We start from the raw sequence: 23,615 nt of genomic DNA on the forward strand, positions 1-23,615 counted from the left end.
TAAAAGTTCAGCTCAAGTTGCTATCAAAATTGGATCCTGCTGTCTTGACAGGTGGACCTTTGCGTAATAAAAATAACATAACTTCATAATCCAATCTTCATTTCCTTTGATTCCAATTTTGATAGAAACTAGATTCATAGAGATTTATTTTCTTAGAAGGAACCATGATCCAATTATGTCTCTAAATGAACTGAAATTTCATTTCAATTCAAAAAAATTCTACAAATGAATTCTCTGGGCGATGCACACATCACCCAGAGTGGGAAAATGCAGTATTTTTATCTGCAGATGTGCGGGGACCACTCATATTGGCCATGGCCACCCTCCATAGGTTGAAGGGAGTCTGGGGCACCACCTCATACCCTTGGACCCCTATGAACCCCACCAGAATGCCTAGAATGACTGAGAATCAGTCAATAAATGCATTTTGAAAAGAGACCTAAGCAGCCAAACAGGCTTCAGTAGGGGGTTGTCCTATAAATAGAGGACCCCAGCTTAGTTTTAATACTCTAGTTGCTGCTAAAACTGTGGGAGAGAAAAGAAGAGAGAAAAGAGAGAAAGAGAAGGGAAAAGGGAAGAAAGGAAGGAGAAGAAGGAAGGAGGATCAGCTTGGCAGCCCTGATCCCAGTATACCCAAGCCATTCTTAGGTATAAATACTTACCCTAATATGTTGCTGCTGCTATTCTATGTTTTCTCATATGGATCTATGCTTTATGGAGGTAGATCTGGCCAAGGGAAGCCCAGAACAGCTGGGGACTGCCTTGTGCTGCCTCAGATCTAACATGCAAACCTGTTGCATGTAAGATCTGAGCATTTTTCATGTAATAAACCTGCTATTACTATTCATCTCCTTAGATCCATGCAGTTTGGGTGATTTCTGGCCATGGGCAGCCCAGAACAGTTGGGGGCTGCCATGAGCTGCCTCAGATCCGACATGCAAACATGTTGCATGGAAGATCTGAGGGTTTTTCATATATTTTTACTGTTGTTATTTGCTTGGGACTGAAATCAGTCCCTGTGCCTGGCTGCACTGCCTTTTTGCACCCAGATCAGGCAGTTTGGGCTTGGATCTGTGCATACAGGATAGCCCTTGCCTGGATCTTGGTAGGGACAGCCTACTACCATGATTATACATGAAAATCTGCCCTTGCCTGCGGCCAAAACCATGGCCTGAAGTTGGAACTTAGCTGGGTTACTATTCACTAGGCTGTCTGGGCAGCTCTTGGCTGCCAAGTGGTGGGCCCAAGTCAAGATCCGAGTGGACCAGTGCAAACTACTCCCCAAGAGGTCCACAATGACCTAACATGCATGTAGGGTCGATCAAGGCACTGCCTATGGTGCAAAACCTAAGAAAATGAGCCTGTTCACGTTCTAAGCATTCTCTGGATGATGCACTGGGCGATGCACACATCACCCAGAGACATTACCCCGAGAATTAAAGTGGATTGTTTTGCAAATTTGAGTTTGGGGACCTCCACATATGGACTATAAACAGTGTAAGGAGGTGGAAAATGACCAAAATACCCCTCCTCACATCTATCCATAATTATAAACACCTTGGGTACCTAAGTGGGCCCCGCAGGGCTTGGAAACCCTATCTGTGTTGGTCCTGCAGCACTGCTGACTTAGGGACTGTGTTGTAAGGCTATTATGACCTAGAACCAGGTACTACAGTAATAAAATACCATATTGACCCTAAGCCACATTCTTCGAATGATGCACCGGGACATAGGCCTAAAGCCCGGTGCAAGGCCCAGAGAATTCCAAGTGATCTCGGACTGAACACCGAGCCAGACCAATGAGCCTAGACCAACACTAGGTTATCCAAAACAGTTTTGAATAATTAAAATAACACATTTCTGATTTATTACTTTAGGATTTGATTGCGTGCTCGAGGTGCACAGCCAGTTACCGGTCGGAACTGAACAAACAACTGAACTAGTAGGATCAAACCAAGGTGAGTGGAATTACACCATGAGTGTAGGTGTAACATGACTGATGGGTCATGACAACAACAACAACAATATTTACTGTCTTTAATTACTTTAAATTGTTTTATATTCTCATTTGAATTCTGAATCTTATCTGATGGACATTGGAAATAGATGATAATGCTTATATGTGAAATTGTTAGATTAGATGCCGTAGCCGGCTTGGAAATGAGGCCTGTGGTAGCCCGTAGAATGGGATGCAATTGACACCATCTGACTCATACGATGCCATATAGACATGGGGCTAGAGTTTCATCACCCGTGCTACGCACCCTTGCCAATAGGGGTTAAGGTGTTTGATGTCTGTGAAGACTACCGTATAACCTCGAGCGATATGCAAGGAAGCACCAAAAGGTGAATTAAGGCTATAAGCCAAACAAAAAAAAAAAAGAAAAAGGTACTAAGTCAGTTACCTCATAGGATTAATCACAGAGGGCCGGTCGGGCTGACCTTGGGAAGGGATGCTGGAGCCGACTGGTTTTCTTCGACAACTCAATAGGTGTATCGCGGGAAAGGGTAACCAAGCCCGCACCAGAGATACATGTATTGGGGATTGTAGTAGCACTAACCTGCCTTAATTGTGATGTTAGGTGGCTAATAAATAAAATGAGCTGCACCTCATATAGGACTCATTTGGTTGTGCTTGCATGTGCATGCATGGTTTATATTTCATTCACGGGCTTAATGGAGCTCACACTCTTGTATATGCTTTTTTAGTTGATTTTACAGGTATGGGTTTGCCAATGGGCGAGGAAGCTATTGATGGAATTGTAGATCTTCCTCATCTCATTGCTTAGCGACAATTATGTTATTATTTAAGTTTCTTTCTTTCAAGAAGTGTATTACCAAGATAATGCATTTATTGAACATAAATGGATATGTATATGGTATAACATAGGTATTTGGGATTGTATTATCGATGATATAAATCATCTGTGGGTAGTTTGATCTTTCGTTGCACTCTGATATTCTCTTATTAGCTTTTACCCTCATTGTGTGGTTTGTGAAGTGTAAGTACTGCTTCTTGATCCTTGGGGATTGGCGGATGTCGTAGGATGTTCGGATCACTTGCCTAAATTCTCCTAGGGGGTGGTTTGGGGTGTGATAGAGTGGTATCAGAGCGAGAAGCTCTATTTACATTCACAAACAACGGAAGTAGGATGGTGGGTGGTCTAGAGACAAAGAAATAAAAGTTTTAAAAAAACACCAAAATAAAGAAGTAGAAGAACACAGTAGGAGACTAGCTAGGTGCAAAAGCCGATAACTTTATAACTATAGAGGCATAAACTTTTACGTCCGGAAAGGAAACTAAAAGTACTATTTCCAATCTTATTATAAATGAAAGTGCAACCAATAAAGTAGAAACAAACACAAACGTAATTTGAAAGATTCTAAATTCTAGAAATTCTAAAACTAGCTCTACTCTTGAGCTGAACCTTAAGCTCGAGATGATAATCAACAAATCATAGATACCTATAGACCCAACTGTATTATAATTGAACCTTGATAGCCAGGGACTTCTGTATAATTAAGAGGAAAACAGAATACCTTTAGACTCATACAACCTGTATCGAAATCTTACTCCAACGATGGCTAAGCTGAAGTTATTGCCTGATTCGAGGTATGCTGGTGCATATCTTACTTAACACTGCCTTAAGATCGTCGCACCATGTATTTCAAATTTCTTGCTCCAAATCGCTCTATTCAAATATTTCAAGTACATAAATGTCGCCTCAATATATAAAATATATTGAATTTTCCTGTTACATCCAAGTAATCATAAATCCTGAATTTCTTTTAGAAAGCAAGCATGGTGCAAACTCAATCCAACTGAAATATTCCTCATGGAGCATGTCCTCCTGTTAACCCTCCAGTCAATCCTCCTAATGAGCCTGTTGCTCAGAACAGGGAAGTTCCACCTGCATCTACACCTGAGGCCCCTCCAGCTCATGCACCTGCACCTTCCCCTATTATGACTGCTAATGAGGTGGCTACCATCATGACCAATATGATGCAGGTCATGCAACAACAACAACAAATCCTGTTGCAAAACCAACAACAACAGCAAGAGTTGCTAGCCTACATGACCACTCAAATTGTGACTGCAATACAACAGTAACAAGAAAAGTTCATGACTTGCATGAATGCACACTTTTAAGCTGCAAAGCAGGCACATGCCGCACCGGGGACTTCTCCTGTATCTGACTCACCACCTGTACCTGATAAGTCTGTGGAAGACGAACAGGGAGTTGGGGGCGTAACACAGCATGGGTCCAGGAAGAGACCTATGAACTCACAAGAGCCTGGAGGACCTAACAAGGCTCCTAGAGGACCCTATTCTGATTCGGCTCCAGCATGCTCTGATGGATCTCCACATACATAATCCTCCCAAGGATCGATAAATGTACATCTTCCAAAGTGGTTGGATCGTCCAAACTCATGTCCATGGTCCATTTACGTAAGATCTCTCTTTCTTTTTTTTTTCTTTTTTTTTATATATTTTTAGGACTCAAGGAATAGTCAGCTCCTATTAGTAACATATGAGAAGGTGTCGGATGGCAGATTTTTGTTGGACAGTGGGATTTTTTTTGGATGGGTGGTGGAGATTGCCAGGTGGTGGATTTAGGAATATGCCCCTGGTGAAGGGTTGTTGTGATCGCACTTGAGCATGCCAAGTTGTCTACGTATCCTTTGAAAAGGAATCAAGTCAAAAGTAGTTCATGGTTACACGAAATATTTTTTGAGTTGGTCCATATTGACAAGGCCCTTGACATCTTCTCCATCGAGATCCATGAGTCGAACAGCTTGCCCAGTTAGGATTTCCTTTACTTGATAAGGTCCACTCCAATTTGGCCTGAATTTGCCCCTTGGGTCGTGGACAGGTGCCCTTTGCCCTCGAAGAACCAAATCTCCTTCTTTGATGTTCCGTGGGAAAACTCCTTTGTTGAAGGCCCTCGCCATCCTGAGTTGGTAATTTTTTAGGTGATCCATGGCTTTCATCCTTTTCTCATCTAGCAGGTTGAGCTCATCATGCCTTACCTGCATCCATTCTCTTTTGGGTAATTTACAGTCCATCAATACTTTGAGGGATGGTACTTAGATTTCTATAGGTAATACTGCCTCTATTCCTTTTACTAATGAAAAAGGAGTTGCCCCAATAGAAGTTTGAATGGAAGTCTGATAAGCCCATAACGCATATGGGAGCTTGTCTGCCCAATCTCTATGAGTATCAACCATTTTTTGCACTATGACTTTGACATTTTTGTTGGCTGCTTCCACTGCTCCATTAGTCTGTGGTCTATAGGTCATAGACCGGTGTCTCTTGATACCAAACTTGGTGCAAAATTTATCGGTCTTTCCCAAGAAATATGCTCCCTGATCGGATATGAGGGCGTGTGACACTCCGTATCTGCATACGATATTTTCCTTGATGAACTTTGCTACCTTCACAGCCATCAAGATGGCATAAGATTGTGCTTCCACCCATTTGGTGAAATAATCTATGGCGACGAGGATGAATTCATGTCCGTTGGATGCTTTTGGTGTCACATTTCCTAAGATGTCAATGCCCTATGTGGAGAATGGCTAGGGAGCATTCAATGAATGGAGTTTTGTGGGAGGAATGTGAATAATGTTGGCAAATATCTGGCACTTGTGACATCTTTTCATGAACGTGGCACAATCTTCTTACATGGTTGCCCAATAATACTAATCTTAGGATCTTCTTGGCGAGCATTCTGGCATTCATATGTGGTCCGTAGATTCCCTGATGGATTTCTTTCATGATTATTTGAGCTTGTTCCTCATTTACACAGAGCAGTTGTATGCCATCGTAAAATCTTTTGTACAACAAGTCTCCTAGGAGCATGAGAGCATGGCATACTTTCGTAGCCGCTTCTTTTCTCCCACTATGAAATGTTCAGAATACCTCCTTTCTCTGATGAAGTCAATTATGGGTGCGAACCATATTTTTCCATCGACTGTCAAGACATTCATTGATTCTTCATACACCGGCTCACATCTTTTGTCTACCAAAAATGGTCGGATCTGGGTATCTAAGCTACATTCAACCATTGAGGCGAGGGTGGCCAAAGCGTCTGCAAATCTGTTGTTGACTCTTGGCAAATATTCGAATGTGATTTTTTCAAAATTCTTGATTATCCCTTCCAAGTGTTCCTGATAGGGTTTCAGCTTTTCATCTTCCGTTTTCCATTTCCCTTGAGTTTTACAAATTACGATTGACGAATCCCCATAAACTTTCAACTTCTTGATTTCCAATGCCATGGCGGCCTCCAGGCCAATCACACATAATTCGTACTCTGCGATGTTGTTGGTACATGGGAATTCTAATCGAAAAGCGGAAGGGAGGTAAAGATCTTCTGGGATTATTAGCAATATTCTAACCCCGAATCCCCTTTAATTGGTTGCACCATCAAAATACAACTGCCACCAATCTTTGCATTCGTCTTCTTCTATGCATGCTAACTCTTCATCTGGGAAAAGATTTTCCATTGGCCGTGAATTCGATTCCACCGGATGTACAGCTAGATGGTCCGAGACTGCTCGCCCCTTCATAGACTTTTGGTTGACATTTGTTATATCAAATTATGATAATAACAACAGCCATTTGGCCAACCTTCCAGTTAACGTTGGCTTTTTGAACAAGTACTTTATTGGGTCCATCCTTGAGATGAGTCAGATTGGATGCGAAAGCATGTAATGCCTTAATCTTTTAGTTACCCAAACCAAGGCGGTACATGTCATTTCCAAAGAGGTATAGTGAATTTTGTACTCTGGCAATTTTTTGGTCAAGTAGTAGATTGCGTGCTCTTCCCCATTCTTCTAATCAAGCTATGCTACCATTGACCCCATTGCCATTTCTTCAACGGATAAGTATAAAAGCAGCGGTTCACCCAACATTGGCGGGACAAGTACTAGCGGATGAGTCAAGTACTCTTTTATCTTTTCGAATGCCTCTTGACACTTATAGTTCCATTCTTTTAGTTCTTCTTTTCTCAAGAGCTTAAGGATGGGTTCACATGTCGCGGTTAGGCGTGCTATGAACTGGCTTATGTATTGGATGCGACCCAAGAAACCCCGGATCTCTTTTTCTATTTTTGGTGATGGTATTTCTATTATAGCCTTTATTTTGTTAGGATCCACATCTATTCCTCTTTTACTGACGAGAAATCCCAGAAGGTTCCTTGTCGTTGCTCTAAATACACATTTTTTAGGGTTCAATCTGAGCTTGTACTCTTTGATTCGTTCAAGGAACTTCCTCAGTGCCAGAAAATGTCCCTGCTAGGTAATTGATTTGATGATCATGTCATCCACATACAGTTCTACTTCTTTGTGTATCATGTCATGTAGGATGACCATGGCTACTCTTTGATACGTTGCGCCTGCGTTCTTTAGACTAAAGGGCATTACCTTGTAATAATAAGTTTCCTATGGCGTAGTAAACGCTATCTTCTCTCTGTCCTTTGGACACATGTTGATCTGATTATACCCAGAAAATCCATCCATAAATGACAATAGGGCATGCTTTGCTGTGTTATCTACCAGCAAGTCAATGTGCGGTAATGGGAAATCGTCCTTGGGGCTGACTTTGTTGAGGTCTCAAAAATCCACTCACATCTATACTTTCCCATCTTTCTTGGGAACTGGGACAATATTGGACAACCATTGAGGGTACTAGAAATCCTGCATTCCACTACTTGATGACTTCCTCCCTGATCTTTTCACTCCATTCAGTCGCATTCTTCTGGGCTTCTGTTTGACAGGTTGAGCATTTGGATAAGTGGACAGTTGATGCTGTACTATCTTTGGATCAATGCCTGGCATATCTTCATAGGACCCTGTGAACACTTCTTGAAATTCTTTCAACAGGGTTGTCATCTTACCAACTTCCTCCTTATCGAGTGAGGAGCCAATTTTAACCATTCGAGGACACTGTTCTGTTCCCACTGTTCTGTTCCCAGATTTATGAGACGCGTGTCGTCTCGAACAAGCTGAGCTTTTCTTTACTTTAGTTGTTTTATTAAGTGATGGTGTTCAAGGATATCCTCATCATCAGAAGATGAATCGGAAGAAGAAGAAGAGACATACTCGGAATGGTTGACTTCATTCATGATGGAAAGAGGAGTACAAGCAGACTCGACAAACTGGAAGTTACTACCTTCCTTGATTACAACAGACTTACTAGCAGATGAGACTAGTTTAGAGCTGACTACTCCTTGAGACTCTATTTCTTAAAAACTTTTAGAGACACTGATCTAGTTTACAATTGGTTCTTGGAGAAGGTGAATCAAAAGATGAGGTTTTGGCCCTTCTTCGTCCCCTGCAGAAATCATGGCTATCTAGAACAATTCTCTGATGCTCAGATCTTCTTCGACAGCTTTCAATTCTGCTTGTTCCACTTCTAGTACCATCCAGTCGATGTTGTCTTGAAAGAAGACTTCAAATCCTAGCTGGAGGCTTCCCTTGTCATGATCAGACCACGGCTCAACGTTCCTGCAGTATGGGAAGTTCTCCCCATCCTTGACAAAATACCCATTCAGAGTCTTGAAATATGGAGATGGTCCCATGGAGGTGCTCGCCTTCTTACATTTCTGGCTGTTTCTAAGTTTGCCTTCCTTTCTTGGTGCTTCATATCCCAATGCGTGACGGTTGCTATAAGTTGGAAACTCAGGGAATTCCAGAATCCCTTGCTGATTCTTTCCCAGTCCAAGCCTCGAAAAATATTCCATATTGTTCATCATCTTCAAAGTTGACTTACTCCATGGGATGGATATCTGAATGGGATTATCTCTATTACTCCTGAGGTCGTCACACTGATTTCCCCAATCTCGAATCCACCTAGTTAGGTATCTTCTGGAGTTTCTACTCGTACCTCAATGCTTGCCAAGGTGTGGACTATTTCTGGGTCGCCGAAGATAGTGATCATCTTCCCTTCATGGATAAACTTCATTTTTTGATGCAGGCTTGAGGCCATTGCCCCTACAGAATGTAGCCAGGGTAGTCCCAATAACATGTTGAATGATGCTTGAATGTCAATCACTTGACATTCCACTGTGAACTGGGTAGGTCCGACTTGGATATCAGTGGTCAAAACTCCCAGCACTTTCCTTCTTATGTTGTCAATGCTCAGATTGTCTAAGTAGAGGGCTTCATACGAGTGAGGTCTAGCCCTATGCAACTTGCGGCCTTAAGAGGTATAACGTTGAGAGCTGATTCGTTATCTATCAAGACTTAGGGGACCCGATTCCCTTTGCATTCTACTATAATGTGCAATGCCCGATTATGATTCTTCCCTCCAGGTGGTAGATCATCTTTGGAGAATGAGAGAGAGTGTGTGGCATAGGTAGCCCCCACGATGTTTGAAAGTTCTTCTGGGCCCATTTCTATTGGTACTTGAACTTTGTTAAATGCTTTCAGGACTTCTTCCCGATATTGTGGGGAGGCCATCAACAACCCCCAAATAGAGATGTTAGCTTGTATATTCTTCAGTTGATTCAACACTTGATTTTCTGGCTCGTCCTTACTTTGAGGTAAGGCAGGTGCGTACGGTTTCTCTACAATCAGACCCTTATCCTTGAAATTTCTCCCACTCCGGGTCTTTGATACTTTAGGTTCTTTTCCTTTGACAATGAGCTCTACCGGGCATACCTCGTCATCCTCCAGGTCACTTTCAGTTATCACAAGGGTTCCTACCATTGGGCTCTTCCTTCTTGGACAAGTGACTATGCTCTCTGCCTTTAAGGCAACGATCGTCCTTTGAGCCTTTTGCAAGATCTTATACAGGGCTTCTTGCTTTCCGCAGAGGTGTCCGATAAGTTGGTCAGTATCTGATTTTCGCGGGCCTACTAGCATCATCTATTGGATCATTTCAAACATCTCACTGGATAACTTTTGGACCTCATGGCTTCAGCTAAGGACTCAAAATGTTCCTCTTCTTCTGATGTTTCTTCATCGTTGGAGATTACAAGATGAATGTTCTTTGTGGGATCCCTCATTTGCTCATCCGTGTTGATGTTGTAGAAGTAGAACCTATCATGTGCTTGTGCCCATTTGTGATACTCCTCACTTCCACGGTCTTGAGATGCCGGAGGACTTCCGCACAAATCTCTTGCCAGAGCGAACACTAGGGCGACCGCATCTTCCAGTTCTCCTAGGACTTGAGGTAATGGTCATTTTTCATTTACCGACTGTTGTCGTTGTAGTTCTTCTTTGTATCTTTTGTCTGAAAGTACTATCTTAAAGAGCATTTGATGACTTTATCAACCGTTCTGAGGATCCCTCTTACTTTGAATGGAAGGGACCAAGCTCTTGGTCCATAGATTTCCTCATATTGGTTGACAGTAGGCTCTTCCTCTGTTTCAGATACTTCACTGGGTAGTTCACTACCAGTGCCTTCGTCCATTACTTCGTCGTTCAAACTTTCACTGGATGTATCTTCATCTGACTGTTCTTCAGAATCTTGATGACCTAGGTCATCTTCTTCTCCCCCACTGCTATGAACAGGGTGAATTCCTTTTGTTGGATCAAAATACGAATCTCCAGTATTGATGTTATCGACCCAATTTTCCCATTCCTCCATCATTCTCGGTGGATCTGCGTAAGGGAAGTTATCTGAGTATAACATAGGATCTTGGAGTAGATTCCCAAAGAAATCCTTTGTTAAGGCAAGATTCAGCCAAGCCATGTTTCTCAGCTCATGCAACATTCTCTAAAGTGCATCTTCTTCTGCTGGTAATTCTATCTTTTCAACTTGCTCTGCCAAATGACCGCACACCATGTTCGGGAAGCTAGAGGTAGCTTTGTACATGATGTCATAGGCTGTAGCTATTAGCTCAAGGATGTCTTGCACTTGATAGAAGATGCTCATGCCCCATTTGTTGAAGTCCTCTTCTTCGATGAACCATGCCCTTCTTGGATTTTTTGGAGATCTTCGTTCCTCACTGCTGTTACTTCCCTCATTTCCAGGAGGGATGGATTTAATGAAATCAGTTGGGTCCATTCTGTCATTGTCTGCTCCGATATTGTTTATTACAATTTCAACGAAGAACTCATCTTCAGATCGTGACTTGAAGTCTTCTTCTTCTTCACTGTCATCGGTGTTTCCTCCCATTTGGATAAGGAAAGTGTCTCCAGAGAGAGTCTCACCAATGGCTATTACAGATATGGCTTGGATCAAGCTTGGTGTGACCTCTTTAATGACTTTCATCTTAACCTTAGGTGGCTCTTCCCCAATGGGTTAAATGTGCACCGTTAGGTTAGCGCATTCTTCTTCATTTTTTGAGCTTTACACATATGTCATGTGCCTGATATCATAATCAGTGAACCTGAACTTTCTCAATTGCATGTAAGGTCCAAGGCTATCTAGCCCATTGTCTAGATATTCCAGTTTCATAGTTTGGTGGTCAAAGGCTAGGCCCTTCCCTCAGTCACATCGCTGCCTGTCGTCTCTAAACTTTCCATTGCAGTTGGTTCTTACACAATAGGCAAACACCATCATCCTTTTTGCTCTCCTCTTCTGAGCGTATCGGCTTTAGCCATAAAATGGCGTTGGTTGACTTTGTTTCATCTCTTCTTTGTACATATCTCTTAAGAAATTACTGATATTGGTCATTGCTTCTGCTGGGAGGTACATCTACCACATGAGACTCACCTTATCCCTCCAAATTCTCTTTAACTCCTTCAAGGGACCCCCTACGGGCCGAATCAGAGTTGTTGGGTCCAAACCCGTTGTCCCTTCTTCCAAGTCATTCACAGATTCCATAGACGATCTCGGGGAGTCAAGTTCATCTTCATTAAGCAACCCATTCCAGGTAACGAATGCTTCCAATATCTTACGCCACTGAGGGTAAAGATATTCATGATACACTCCATGCAGATTTTTCAGGATTATCCCTACCTGCTCTTCCTCCGTTAGGCAAGGTTGCATCTGTTCAGCTTCTTCATGGAATCTTTTGACGAAGTCGGAGAATCCTTCATTCAGCCTTTGCCTTAGAGCCTCCAACTCTTTTCTTTTCTTCTCGTTTTCCTTGGTTTGGGCTGCTAGGATAGCCCTATAAATTCAAAAATCCATCAGCCTCCATTCTTGCTTCATAGGTTGAATCAGGATCGTCGGGTCCTCACAAGTGACATCCTCTTGCAACATATTCACCCCATGGTTTGGCAAAGGGTTAGTAGTTACATTGGGTTGTTGTTCCACTTTTAATGGTATCTTCCTTGTGTCGATCAGGTCTTGTATGGCATACTTGAGGTGTATGCATCTGTCGATCAGGTGACCTTTCTGATTGTGATAGTAGCAGTATAATTTTGGCTTGTATCCTGGAGGCGGATTGGCCAAATCTACATGTCTTGGTGGTACGAGATCCAGCATCCCTTCCCTCTGAAGCTTGAAGAAGAGGCGAGTAGGAGTCATATTGCCAAAAGTAAATTGTCTAGGAGAAGCTGATTGTTCTGCTTGGATAACCAACGGTGCAATGGATGTTGGCAAAATCTTCTTCTTGGTGTACTGACCAGTGGTGACCGTGTTCACTTCGGGACCCTTCCCTCTACCTACTTTGTTGTTCTTATTAGGATAAGATCCAGAGGCCTCCTTAGTTGAAGCCTGATCTTGCTTCCCCTTGAAGAGCTTGTCTTCAATTCGCTTTCCTGTAGCTATGAGTGCTTCAAAGGTTTTGATGTGCTGACAGTAGAGGCTGTCATGGTACTCTCCATGCAAGTTCTCTAGTATCATTTCCACTTGTTCTGCTTCATTCGGACGTTTCCACATCCTAGACGCCTTCTCGCAGAACCTCATAATGAAATTAGAAAATCCTTCATCAGCTCCTTGCCTTAAGGTTTCCAACTCACGCCGAGTGATGTCTACCTCAGTGTTGTAAGAATACTGCTTGGTGAACTCCTTCACCACCGCCGACCAGGTTTGAGCTTGTGTCTGGTCTAATTGAGTGAGCCACCTCAAAGCTGATCCAGCCAGTGAGTAAAGGAAGGCTTCTTGACCCATTTGATTTTCTATAAGCTCCCATGACTTGGCCACAATAATGAAGATCTTTAGGTGGGCTTTGGAGTCCCCTATCCCGTCAAATTTATCAAGCTTCCATTTGAAGTCTTCAGGTATTCTCCCCATCGGAAAGAAGACCAAATCATCTTCTGGCTTTGCTACTGTTTTCCCTTGCACAGCAATCTTCAGTCTTTAACTTTCTCTCTCATCAGTTTCTCTCTTTCAGTTTCAGGGGGATTCGGTGGGGTGTCGATGACCACAACTTCTTCCTCCTTTATCACAACTTTGGGTTGTGCTCTGGTATTGGTGTCACCCTAGGTTCTCCGGGGATTTGTGCATTGTCTCCTCGAGACTAACTTTGCATTTCCTGGACCATCTGTGTAACTAGCTGCTTCATCTTAGTCATCTCTCTTCGCATGCTGATCATTTCTTGACTCAAAACTTCTTCTGAAGAGCTGGCCTTTGGTGGATCCATGGTACTCGTAAGAGGAGGTGACCTTACTGGACTCTGCCTTGCAGGACAAGAAGATGGGCTAGGACTTTTGTTGGGCGAAGAGGATGGAGACTGGTGAAGGTCGGCCCGAGTTAACCAGCCGGCCTGACGATTCTAAGCGGGCAACAAAGAGTTCTTTCGTCGCAGAATTGTGCTTTGTAAGGGCGAAAGATCATTTTATTATTTTGAGTGACAAACAAATTATCATTTTTTATCTTTTTTTAAATTTTTTTTTTATATATGTACATATACATATTTATGTTTTAGTTTACAAAGCAAATATACAAACATATATATTAAGCAATGGTTGGATAGCGTAATGATCCGTTTCTGACCTCTTAGCTCCATCTTACTCGGGTAATTAGTGGTGAGATCTTCATCAGACTTTGAAATGACCTAGGAATGACTCCCATGGCCTTGTAAGTCGATATAATCTCATCATAAATCCTTCCTTGTTCGATGGCTCCCAGAGATTGAATTAGGATCGTTATGGCAGAGGCCTTCTCAAGGATCTCTCAATAGTCTATCCTTTGTTAATGTAGAGTACCTTCTATTTTGGGATAACCAAAGCTCCATTATTGACATAATTTCCTGGGCGGTGTATCATTTTTCAAGGGACTATCGAGGCTACATTCTTTTTTTTTATACACCATCTCGGACAATTGTGTCGCTTTTATCAAGGGACTATCGAGGGACATCCAAGGGGCAAATAGAGCTCTTTCCCATGACAGATAAACTACATTAAGGAGGATATATTGCCAAGAACCTCGTTTTTTGCCCTGAAGGGTTGCTACATTAGTTTGTGGCGTATCCTAATCATATATGGTCTAATTTCTTACATGATGCATGCAATAGGTAGGCTGATAGGACAAAACAAGGTTACCCTTGACAGAACCGATATACCTATCGATTGTGGTTACGAATTGTTAGCATGTGATTCTTTTAATACACCTGGTGAGTAGGTCACACGATCTCAGAATAATCAAGCTAGTGCCCTTTTCGAGTAGCGAAGTACCCCACGACACACTAGTGAATACCCTCGTTGGTGATTCTAAACTCGTACAATAAATATCAAGGGTTATGGCTTAACCGCGAATTGCCCATATCTACATATGGGGTCCAATGACTAATCATGGGGTTGTATGTTTTCCTGCCGTGTCTGTGTGCATGATAGTGGTGGCGGAAGCAGGTATCATCCGATCTCAGAGTACTTAGTATGATGTGCCCCACCTCCCCGAAGGTAGAGGCACAACAGGGAGTACCCTCATCGTTTGATTTCACTTTGAATACGATGTATGATGCAGTTAGTACATAAAAGGGGTTAGCTAAACATGTTATCAATCAAATAATATGGAAGGGAGAATATTCTTGCATTCATGGTGGCATCTAGTATTGAAAGCTTGACCATCAATCCTCAGTGGAGTCGCCACTGTGAGGATTCGTCCGTCCCGGAACCGCGACGCGTTCCCTCTTAAGGTGGGGGCGCTTTTTGGTTTGGATGGGGGGGGGTTTAGGGTTATGCTCCTCGGTTGGAGAGAGAAGGAATGCATCTTCTCAATGGTTATGATTTATCAGGGGATGGGGGTCATACAATTAAATGGAATGGAGTCGCCACCTAGGATTAGGGCCTAGGACCCATTGGTGTAGCCCTATGAAGGGCTACGGGACTTCGTTTGGTCTAGTCAGAGATTCGGGGTAAGTGGTCAAGTTACAAGAGTGGAAAGGTGTTAGGCACCCACCTCGCCTGGGTAAACCGGTCTTTCTACTAGTTGCGGGTTTTCAAATATTTTCCCTTTATAAATGTCCTATTTCAAAATGTATAGCTAAAATGATGCACAAACTACTTAAAATTAAATTAATCTAAATTAACTACTGTGCACTACACAAGCATAATTTAAAAGTCTACATTGTTACAAAATTAAAGTGCGATGAAAGAATTAAATACTTGTATGCTTTAAACCAATGCAATTATACGGGACGGATCGCGTCCCCCAGCTCAGGTGGAGGCAAAAGAATGGCTTTGTCCTTCGTCAGACAGAGTAACGACTTCAGAAAGTAATTGCCCGGATATTAGGCAAAATAACGGCATTGGAAAATCTTTGGATAGTAATCACTCGAATGTCGGGCAAAGTAACGGCGCATAGGTGTCAGGCACTAGGACCTCGGACAGAATAACGGCGTCGAAAAGCTTTGAAAAGTATTCTCCCAGATGTCGGGCAGAGTAACGGCTCACAGTTGTCGGGCACTAGGACCTCAGACAGAATAACGGTGTCGGAAAGCTTCGGGAACTAGGCTCTCTGATGTCGGGCAGAGTAACGATGCACAAGTGTCGGGCACTAGGACCTTGGACAAAATAACAACATTGGAAAGCCTTGGAAACTAGGCATTAGGACATCGGGCAGGGTGACTAGGCCATGGGAGACTTCGGTGGTTTGGGCGAAAGTGGGTTAGGGAAGGCGGATCCGGGGGACCCGGACTCTGGACATAGGGACGAGGCTCGAAGGCTCGCAATCAGACTGGGGCAGGGCCCTGAAACTAGGAAAAGGAGGAAAAAAGAAAACTGGAGCTCTGGGGGTGCCCCCTCTCCTCAACTTGGAACTTGTTGAAATGAGGGGTGCGGGTAATTATACAAAAAAAATCCCGTCTGGCGACGCCACAGCGAAATCTGCTGCGCCGTCGGGCAAAAAAATCACATTTTGGGTCCCCTGTGACTCCGCGGCCTGAGGTGCGGCCCTGCGGAGCAGATTCTTGGCTAAGTGCGGTGTTGCCGCGCAGCAGGGCGTGGCTTTGATAGGCGGGGCTGCGGCTGGACGCGGTGCTACTGTGCGGTGCCACAGCTGCGGGTAGCGCTGTCGTGCATTGCCGTGGTTGCGCACGGCACTGCCGTGCGGTGTCGCGACTGCGCATGACACTACCATGCGGTGTCGCGGTTGTGCGTGGCACTGCCTGGCCGTGGCTTCGGGCAGGGCCATTGTGCGAGGTCGTACCAAGGATACAGGAGACCTTGGGTGGAAACAAGGTGGAACAGGGGGTGTTAGGGTTACTCTGAAGAAAAAGAAGGGTTTAGAGGGCATTGCCAGTCTTTCACGTCCGATTGTCGTCATTGCTGGGGGGTGACAAAATTCAGCGTCTACACATACCGTTGCCCCCATGAATCATCTCATACCCACATTTATGGTGGGTAGGTCTCACAATAATATCATTTCACAATACATCATCAAGCTATAACCACACTCATGAAGGAATGGTCACAACCACACGTCTGCCATAATGCCTTAACTGCCACTTTACCCATATCCGTACCCTCCACGCAATCCCCCCCGTCCACGTATGTTATGCGCCTATGGTTTGCCTATCTCTTATGCAACCCCCCATCCACATGAGATATCACTATCATCTCACTCCACAAAGTGAAGTATCTCTATTTCTTTCCCTCACTCCATCCCCTTCAGGTAAATGTGGTATCCATCTTTCAAAGTTCACACACAAGCATGTACTGATAAGTCACAATGTTAATTCTTGCAACTACCCTTCCTAGTATAATTATCAATTTTCTCAATATCACACTGTTTTACACCAGTGGTCAAGTAGCATTTCCATTACATTACCTCTCATATCAACATTCAATCTCATTTACATCCATAGAAAGGTGTTATAATACTTTAAGAAACAAGTGGTTCCATTCCCAATGGATCCCTCTCACTGTAACAACCAAAATCACCAAAATAGAGCTGATCCGAGCTCCTCTGCTGGGCTTGCCGGCTCACATCCGGATTGGCTTCCGGCTCGCCCTACTCACACTAGAAGTTTCTGTTCAAAAAATTAATAGACAAAAAGATTCAATTTGAATCGGGCTTGTCAACAATTTGTTGGGTCATCGAAAAATTCTGCCAGATGATCATCGGGAATTGCTGTCTGAGACAACAATCCAGTCAAGGGTTTTGGGGCTTAACCTTAGGCTTCTTACCCAAACCCTCAACAATTTAGGTATCACACATTAAATCCCATAACCTAACATGTAATTGGTCTAAAACATGAAATGATTATAGATCTAAGCATGCACAATCAACCAAACATTTATTGTAACATCCACACCCTACCTAGAACTTCTTAGACCTATTAGTGAGTGACCCAAACCCTGAGGTCCAACTATTTAAGGGAAGGCCATGACCCCTACCTTGACAGCCACTATGTATCTTAGAGTGGAATCATAACCTAGGGTGAAGCTCAAGTCCTTCATGGCGTGAAATGGGATCACTGGCTAACCATGAGGCCAATATTAGACCTTGCAGCTGTATCAGCCTCCTAGGGGCGCGTCAGATCCCCATCAGCCGCCCCATCTACTTCCTAGCCTACTCATGACCAAACCCATCAATTCCTTTTGAACCAGCCGGTCCACCCAAACCAATCTTGAATCCAATGAAACCAAGGATTAATCTTGTCTTTTGGAAAAGAAAAGGAGAGTAGTCAAGTCTTTTATTTTTTTTAGGATTTCATTTTAAGAAGACAAAAAAAGGAATCGCTTAGGCTCCGTTTGGTTGAAGGGAAATTAAAGGGAAGGGAAGGGAAAATTTTCAAACCTAAAAAAGAAACTTTTATAATCATTATCCCATGTGATTGTATAAGGACTTAACTCCTCTCAGGTTCCCTGCCCGGTCAGGTTCGTAGGTTCCTCTCATAGGGGGTCAAAAATGATGATCTCACCCCCTGCCCAAACACACTGACCGGGTGGGGTGAAGTCATCATTTCTGCCCTCCCTATGAGAGGAACCTACGAACCTGACCGGGCAGGGAACCTGAGAGGAGAAAAATTCATTGTATAAACTACTTAAATTTCTTACCATATATAATAAAGATACATTTTACATATAATATTTATTTTACATTTTAAACCACAGGGAATTGGATGCAAAGTAAAGTAGAATTTAAAAACCAAATATGAAATGATTTGGAGTTATTGATATTGTCACATGGTGTCACATGGGGTAATGATTACAAAAATTCCTTCTTTAAGTATGAAAATTTTCTTTCCCTTCCCTCTAATTCCCCTTGCAACCAAACGGAGCCTTAAAGGGAAAAGGAATGAAGAAAAGGGTAAAGGGGAGAAGGGCTTTAAGTCTTTGTCTCTTCTTTACAAGGAAATAGAAGAGGAGATTCCATTTTTGGGGGGGGGGGGGGGACTCATTTTTTTAAGGTTTTTTTTTCGTTTTGGAACAAAAAATAGAAAAAAATGAAGAGACAAAAAGAAAAAAGAGAAGAAGAAAAAGAGAGGAGAGAGGAGAGAGGGCAAAATTGGAAGATGCTTCTCATCCCTCACAAAAGACAAAAAAATGAAGAAGAGGATCAAAAAACCCTAGTTGCAATCGTCCAAGGCGGAGAGGAGAAGAATCTGGAAGATGGTTGGTTACCTGCGGACTGAGAGGAAACGAAAGTAGTTATCGGCGCACGAGGCACACGCTAAGCCCTATAAATGGGTTCACATCCTTTGTTTTACAGTTAGAAAAAAAGGCAATCGATTGAGGTTTTCGGGATTTTCTTTTGGTTGAGGGTTTTTTGCTCGAAGATTTAGGGTTTCCATCATCGGAGAGTTAGGGTTTTTAGAGAAATTTCAGAGAAAGAGAGAGGATCGTAGAAGGAGGTGGTTCAGCATTTCAACCGCTGATCCTCTTATTTCTAGCTCTAAGGTCGCCGATCTTGACTGAGGAATCAAGATGGGGGTAGCATGCTGTCTTCAGACCTGCAGTGTGATCTGGAAGAGGTCATCGTTGAAGTTGCCAAATCAGAGGATCTTGGAGTAGAAATCTACTTGGAGTTTGGCTATCATCTTGGAGGATGTTCATCGGCTTCCATGGCTTGATTTGATTTTCTTTTCTTGATTAGTTGCCTGTAATTCGTTAGTATTCTGGTTTGTAATATAAATCCCCAATCCCTCGCTCTTCTGAACTGATCTCACATTGTTGTGGTGAAGATTGAGGATAGTGATCATCTGGAATCGATTCTGACTCTGCACATTCAGGTGAGTTCTTCTTACAATCCCTCTTTCGTTAACTGTAATTGATGTCTGTTTCTTTGTGATAAATTCTTTAGATTCAATGTGTATGATACGTGTATGTGATACCTGTAATCTCTATTTCCCATTCTTTAAATAATCTCTAAGATCTAAAATAAATCTGTTTCTCATTCTTGATTAATTCCTTAGATCTAAGATGAAGTTTTTGTTTCTTGTATCTTCTGTGATTAGTTCAGGTCTGAAATTACATGTACCTAATTACCTGTTCCTATATTTCTTTTGTGTACGTATAATCTCCATCCCTATTACTGCTCTTACAAGTTATACTTCTTGATCTTATTCTGTAATGAGCACGATTCATACCCCTAAACCTCTTTGTTTTTCTCCATTTTTTATATCATGGATTCTCATTTCTCCTAAGTTCTTGAATCGGGTTTGAGATATAATGCATGATCTATATGATGGTTTACAATCTGTGATGTTCTTACTTTGATTAATTCGCATGATTCTCTGTATAAGTCTGTTCCCTTCCCTGATCTGGACATTACTGTGAGTACTTTGTATGTCATTATTTGAGTTTGATCCATACTGGCCATTTAAAATCCCTCCCATTTTGAAGCTTATCGGATTTAGATGGTCTATAGTCCAGGCTGCCATTTTTGAATCAAATTTCTAAACCTGGTCTTTATCCGATTTAGATCTCAGATCATTTAAAATTGATTTGGATTTTATCCTAATCTGATTAGACTATGATAACATTTCTGGATTTGATATAATCATGGGGTACCATATTGATTTACAATCTGAAACCGGATCCATTATTATCATGTTATGTTGGTCTGATCCATGAATATATGGTTCAAAACATTAGGTCCATAATTGAGATATGGGATCTTATGATGTCTTGGGACAAACAAAAAATCTGTTAGTTTTTGGTGATACCTGGATTTATTTAGATCACTGATTCCATCGTGGTTTAGATCAACCAGGCTTTGCTTAAGTTGAGGCCTAATCAGGCCAATTTGGGAAATCCATTACAGCCTATTCCTTCTTTTTTTTTTTAGACCTCAAGCTCATTCCAGATTCTGCCACATTTGGGCCTGCTTTCACTTGAACTCAATGGGCTCCATCGCTAATTGAGCTTAGCCTTGGTGGTGGCGATTGACTGAGCCAAACCCTAACTCTTGGTGCTACCTGATTCAATAGCCATTGCATAGTAGATTTGACATGTGCGATTTACTACGATAATCCTAACCTGAAGATGGAAATGAATCTAGACAGATCAAGGCCCATCACTGTTGAGATGTGATCTTATGAATTTGGGCATACAACGCCTTTCGATCTGGCTATCCCAAGATGGCCAAGTGTGATTTTGGTTGACCTACCATGCGGTTGCATCATGATATATGTATTGATTGTATGCTCTCGTCTCTTGAGATACATATCTGATATATTCTCTTGTGAATAAGTTTATGCAATAGGTTGATTATTACTTCATTACTTGCAAACATTAGAACAGAGAGAAATAGCAACTTGGCCTAGGACAACACATATCATAGTATAAACCTAGCTTAGGAAAAGTGCCCCATTTTAGAGAGTTGTTTAGGGTTTAGCAATAACAGGGAGACCGGCCTTTTGGTCGGGCAGGTTGGGTGTCTAATACCTTTCCAACCTGTAACTTGACATCCACCCAGAGTTGTGGGAATAATTCGAGTGCTTTATCCATTCTTGAGTTATTAGTCTGCTCTCCTCTAAAATAAGAGACTTTTTGGGTCTCGATGGGCCCTCTTGTGGCATCAGAGTGACCCAACTCATAGGGAAACCCCTTTTGCACTGCGTATGACAGTACGGTATGATCCTAGTCTATATTTCCTTAGACTTAAGAGATGCGCCCATGCGGATTTTTCGAGGACCTTTATCTCTACGGATATGCGTGTCCATCAAACCCAATTCGATCCAGTTCGACCCGATTTATTATGTATTAAATATTTTATACATTTTGGTTTATTATGATCACATGTGATATAAATTTTTTTAGCAATGTATGTCCGTTAGTTAAACTTTAAATTGGTAGTCACGACTAGAGTTTGGGCTAGACACCCTTATTATATGGTCGTCGCATTGGGTATGCCTAGACATGTTGATGTCTGGGTACGAATGCGAGAACACACATGGGTTTGTATTGGTGAAGAATCTTATTTTTGTCAATTTTCTTATGTCTTACTAATAGGTGTAGGTTTGGGATAGACATGCATCACCAAAACCTTGTACCTGAGAGGACCTTGTCACTGCATGATATGAACATATACTTTGGTTCACCAATGACTACGGTTCAAGTGAACTAAAATCGGTGTTTTGGGAATGCGTAAATATTATTTGACTGAGAGTGTCACTCGAATGGTCCCACTGCTCGATTGAGGGACATCAAGGGGAGTTAGTTTGTTGATGGTCGTATAAGAATCAGGATCTTGTACTGTTTTTTGTAAATGATTTTGCAAAACATATTTTCACATAAAATGATAAATTATAGTTATGTTTTTTATTAAATGATTTAATCATGTTTTGTGGATTCTGATCACGTACACAGACGCTCTAATACGGACATGTACCTTGGAATGGGGTTTGGTAGTACGAGTATGCATTCCCTAGATTCCAAGAGGATGATTGTGGGGACAAATGACATGGCAGGGTTCACCACATGTCCTTCACCTCATCCCTCTTTGGGGGGGAAAGGGAGAGGTGAAACATAATGTATATAGGAGTTTCCACTAGAGGAGGGTCTGTTGGATTTATATGTCCATCGAATCGAGTTCGGTCTGATTCAATCCGGTTTTACTTTGTATTGAACCTTTATACATTTTGATTTAATATTATCACATGTAATATAAACTTTTTGAGCATTTTGTGTCCGTAAGTATTACTTAAAATGGTAGTCACGATTAGGGTTTGGGCTGGGCACCTTTATCATATGGTCATAGCATTGGGTATGCCTAGACATGTGATGTCAGGGTACAAATGTGAGTACTCATGATCGATGTGTGTATTAGCGAAGAATCTACTTTATTGATTCCCTCATGTATTACTGCTAGATGTAGGAAGGGATAGACATGTTTCACTGAGACTCTGTACCTGAGGGAGCATTGTCACTACGAAGTGTAACCGCATTCTTGGGTTCATCATTGAAACTCAAGTGAGTTAAAGCCAGTGTTCTGGGAATGCGAGAACACTTTGTGAGTGAAGGAGTTACTCAACATGGTCATCACTGTCCGATTGGGGAACACCGAGATTGAAGTTGTCTGTGTATGGTCGGATCAGAATCTGGATCCAGTGCCGTTTTGAAAATGGTTTTTGCAAAACCTATTTTACATAAAATAATAGATTATATACAGTTATTTGATTAAAGTGTTTTATCGAGTTTTGCGGGATCCGATCAGTTACTCAAACACTCTTATATGGACATGTATTATGAAATGGGGTTTGGCTGTACAAGTGTACATGCCCTAGATTCTATAATGATGGTGTTGATTAGTAGGGGGGGATTTGTACATGATTTATTATCATGTGGGGAGTTATTTAGAATTTGTTGAAATAATTGGTTCTTTATTTAATTAATGGATAAGTTGTTAATTGTAATTATTCATAAATTAAAATAATTAATTAATTATATCATTTCCTATTAGATTCTGCTTCTTCACCAATTAGAAGCACTTTGAGTTTAAACAGGAAAGCCAATAAGGAGAGAGAGTCTGACTCTCACTGGGATTTTTTTTCATCTAGGGTTTTGGAAACCCTAGTATTATATAATAACCAAAAACGTAGAGGGGGTAGCAGTGCCCCTCATTTTTGGCTACCCCCTCCCCCTCTTGGAAGATTTTTGGTTCTCCTCCCTCTCTTATGATCTCTTTTTCTCCTTCTTGCTCTCTATTTTGTTTGAGAGTTAGGGTTTTGGAAACCCAAATTTATGGTTGAAGAACTGAAAAGCATCTAGGATTGGATTGAAGAACTTTGGCTACACCATTAGAGGTTCAAATCTGTTTATTTGGAGTGTTCATCGGAAGAAGAACAATTGTCTGTTGGAGGAGCAACACTTGAGGTTCATCTGGCTAGTAA

The 23,615-nt window shown here is 42.0% G+C and overlaps 1 protein-coding gene across 1 annotated transcript; it reads right to left on the bottom strand.

Annotated features, from left to right (window-relative positions):
- Positions 1–5,850: 5,850 nt before the first annotated feature.
- LOC122651457 lies at positions 5,851–6,276 on the bottom strand. Its single transcript, XM_043844849.1, has one exon. It carries the CDS (start codon positions 6,274–6,276, stop codon positions 5,851–5,853), a length of 426 nt encoding a protein of 141 aa, XP_043700784.1.
- Positions 6,277–23,615: the final 17,339 nt, after the last annotated feature.

This window comes from Telopea speciosissima, chromosome 1, assembly GCF_018873765.1.
Source record: "Telopea speciosissima isolate NSW1024214 ecotype Mountain lineage chromosome 1, Tspe_v1, whole genome shotgun sequence".
Lineage (NCBI taxonomy): Eukaryota > Viridiplantae > Streptophyta > Magnoliopsida > Proteales > Proteaceae > Telopea > Telopea speciosissima.

What these genes read in the sequence shown, in the direction of transcription:
- LOC122651457 (XM_043844849.1), bottom strand. Translation starts at nt 6,276, where the DNA reads ATGGCATTGGAAATCAAGAAGTTGAAAGTTTATGGGGATTCGTCAATC.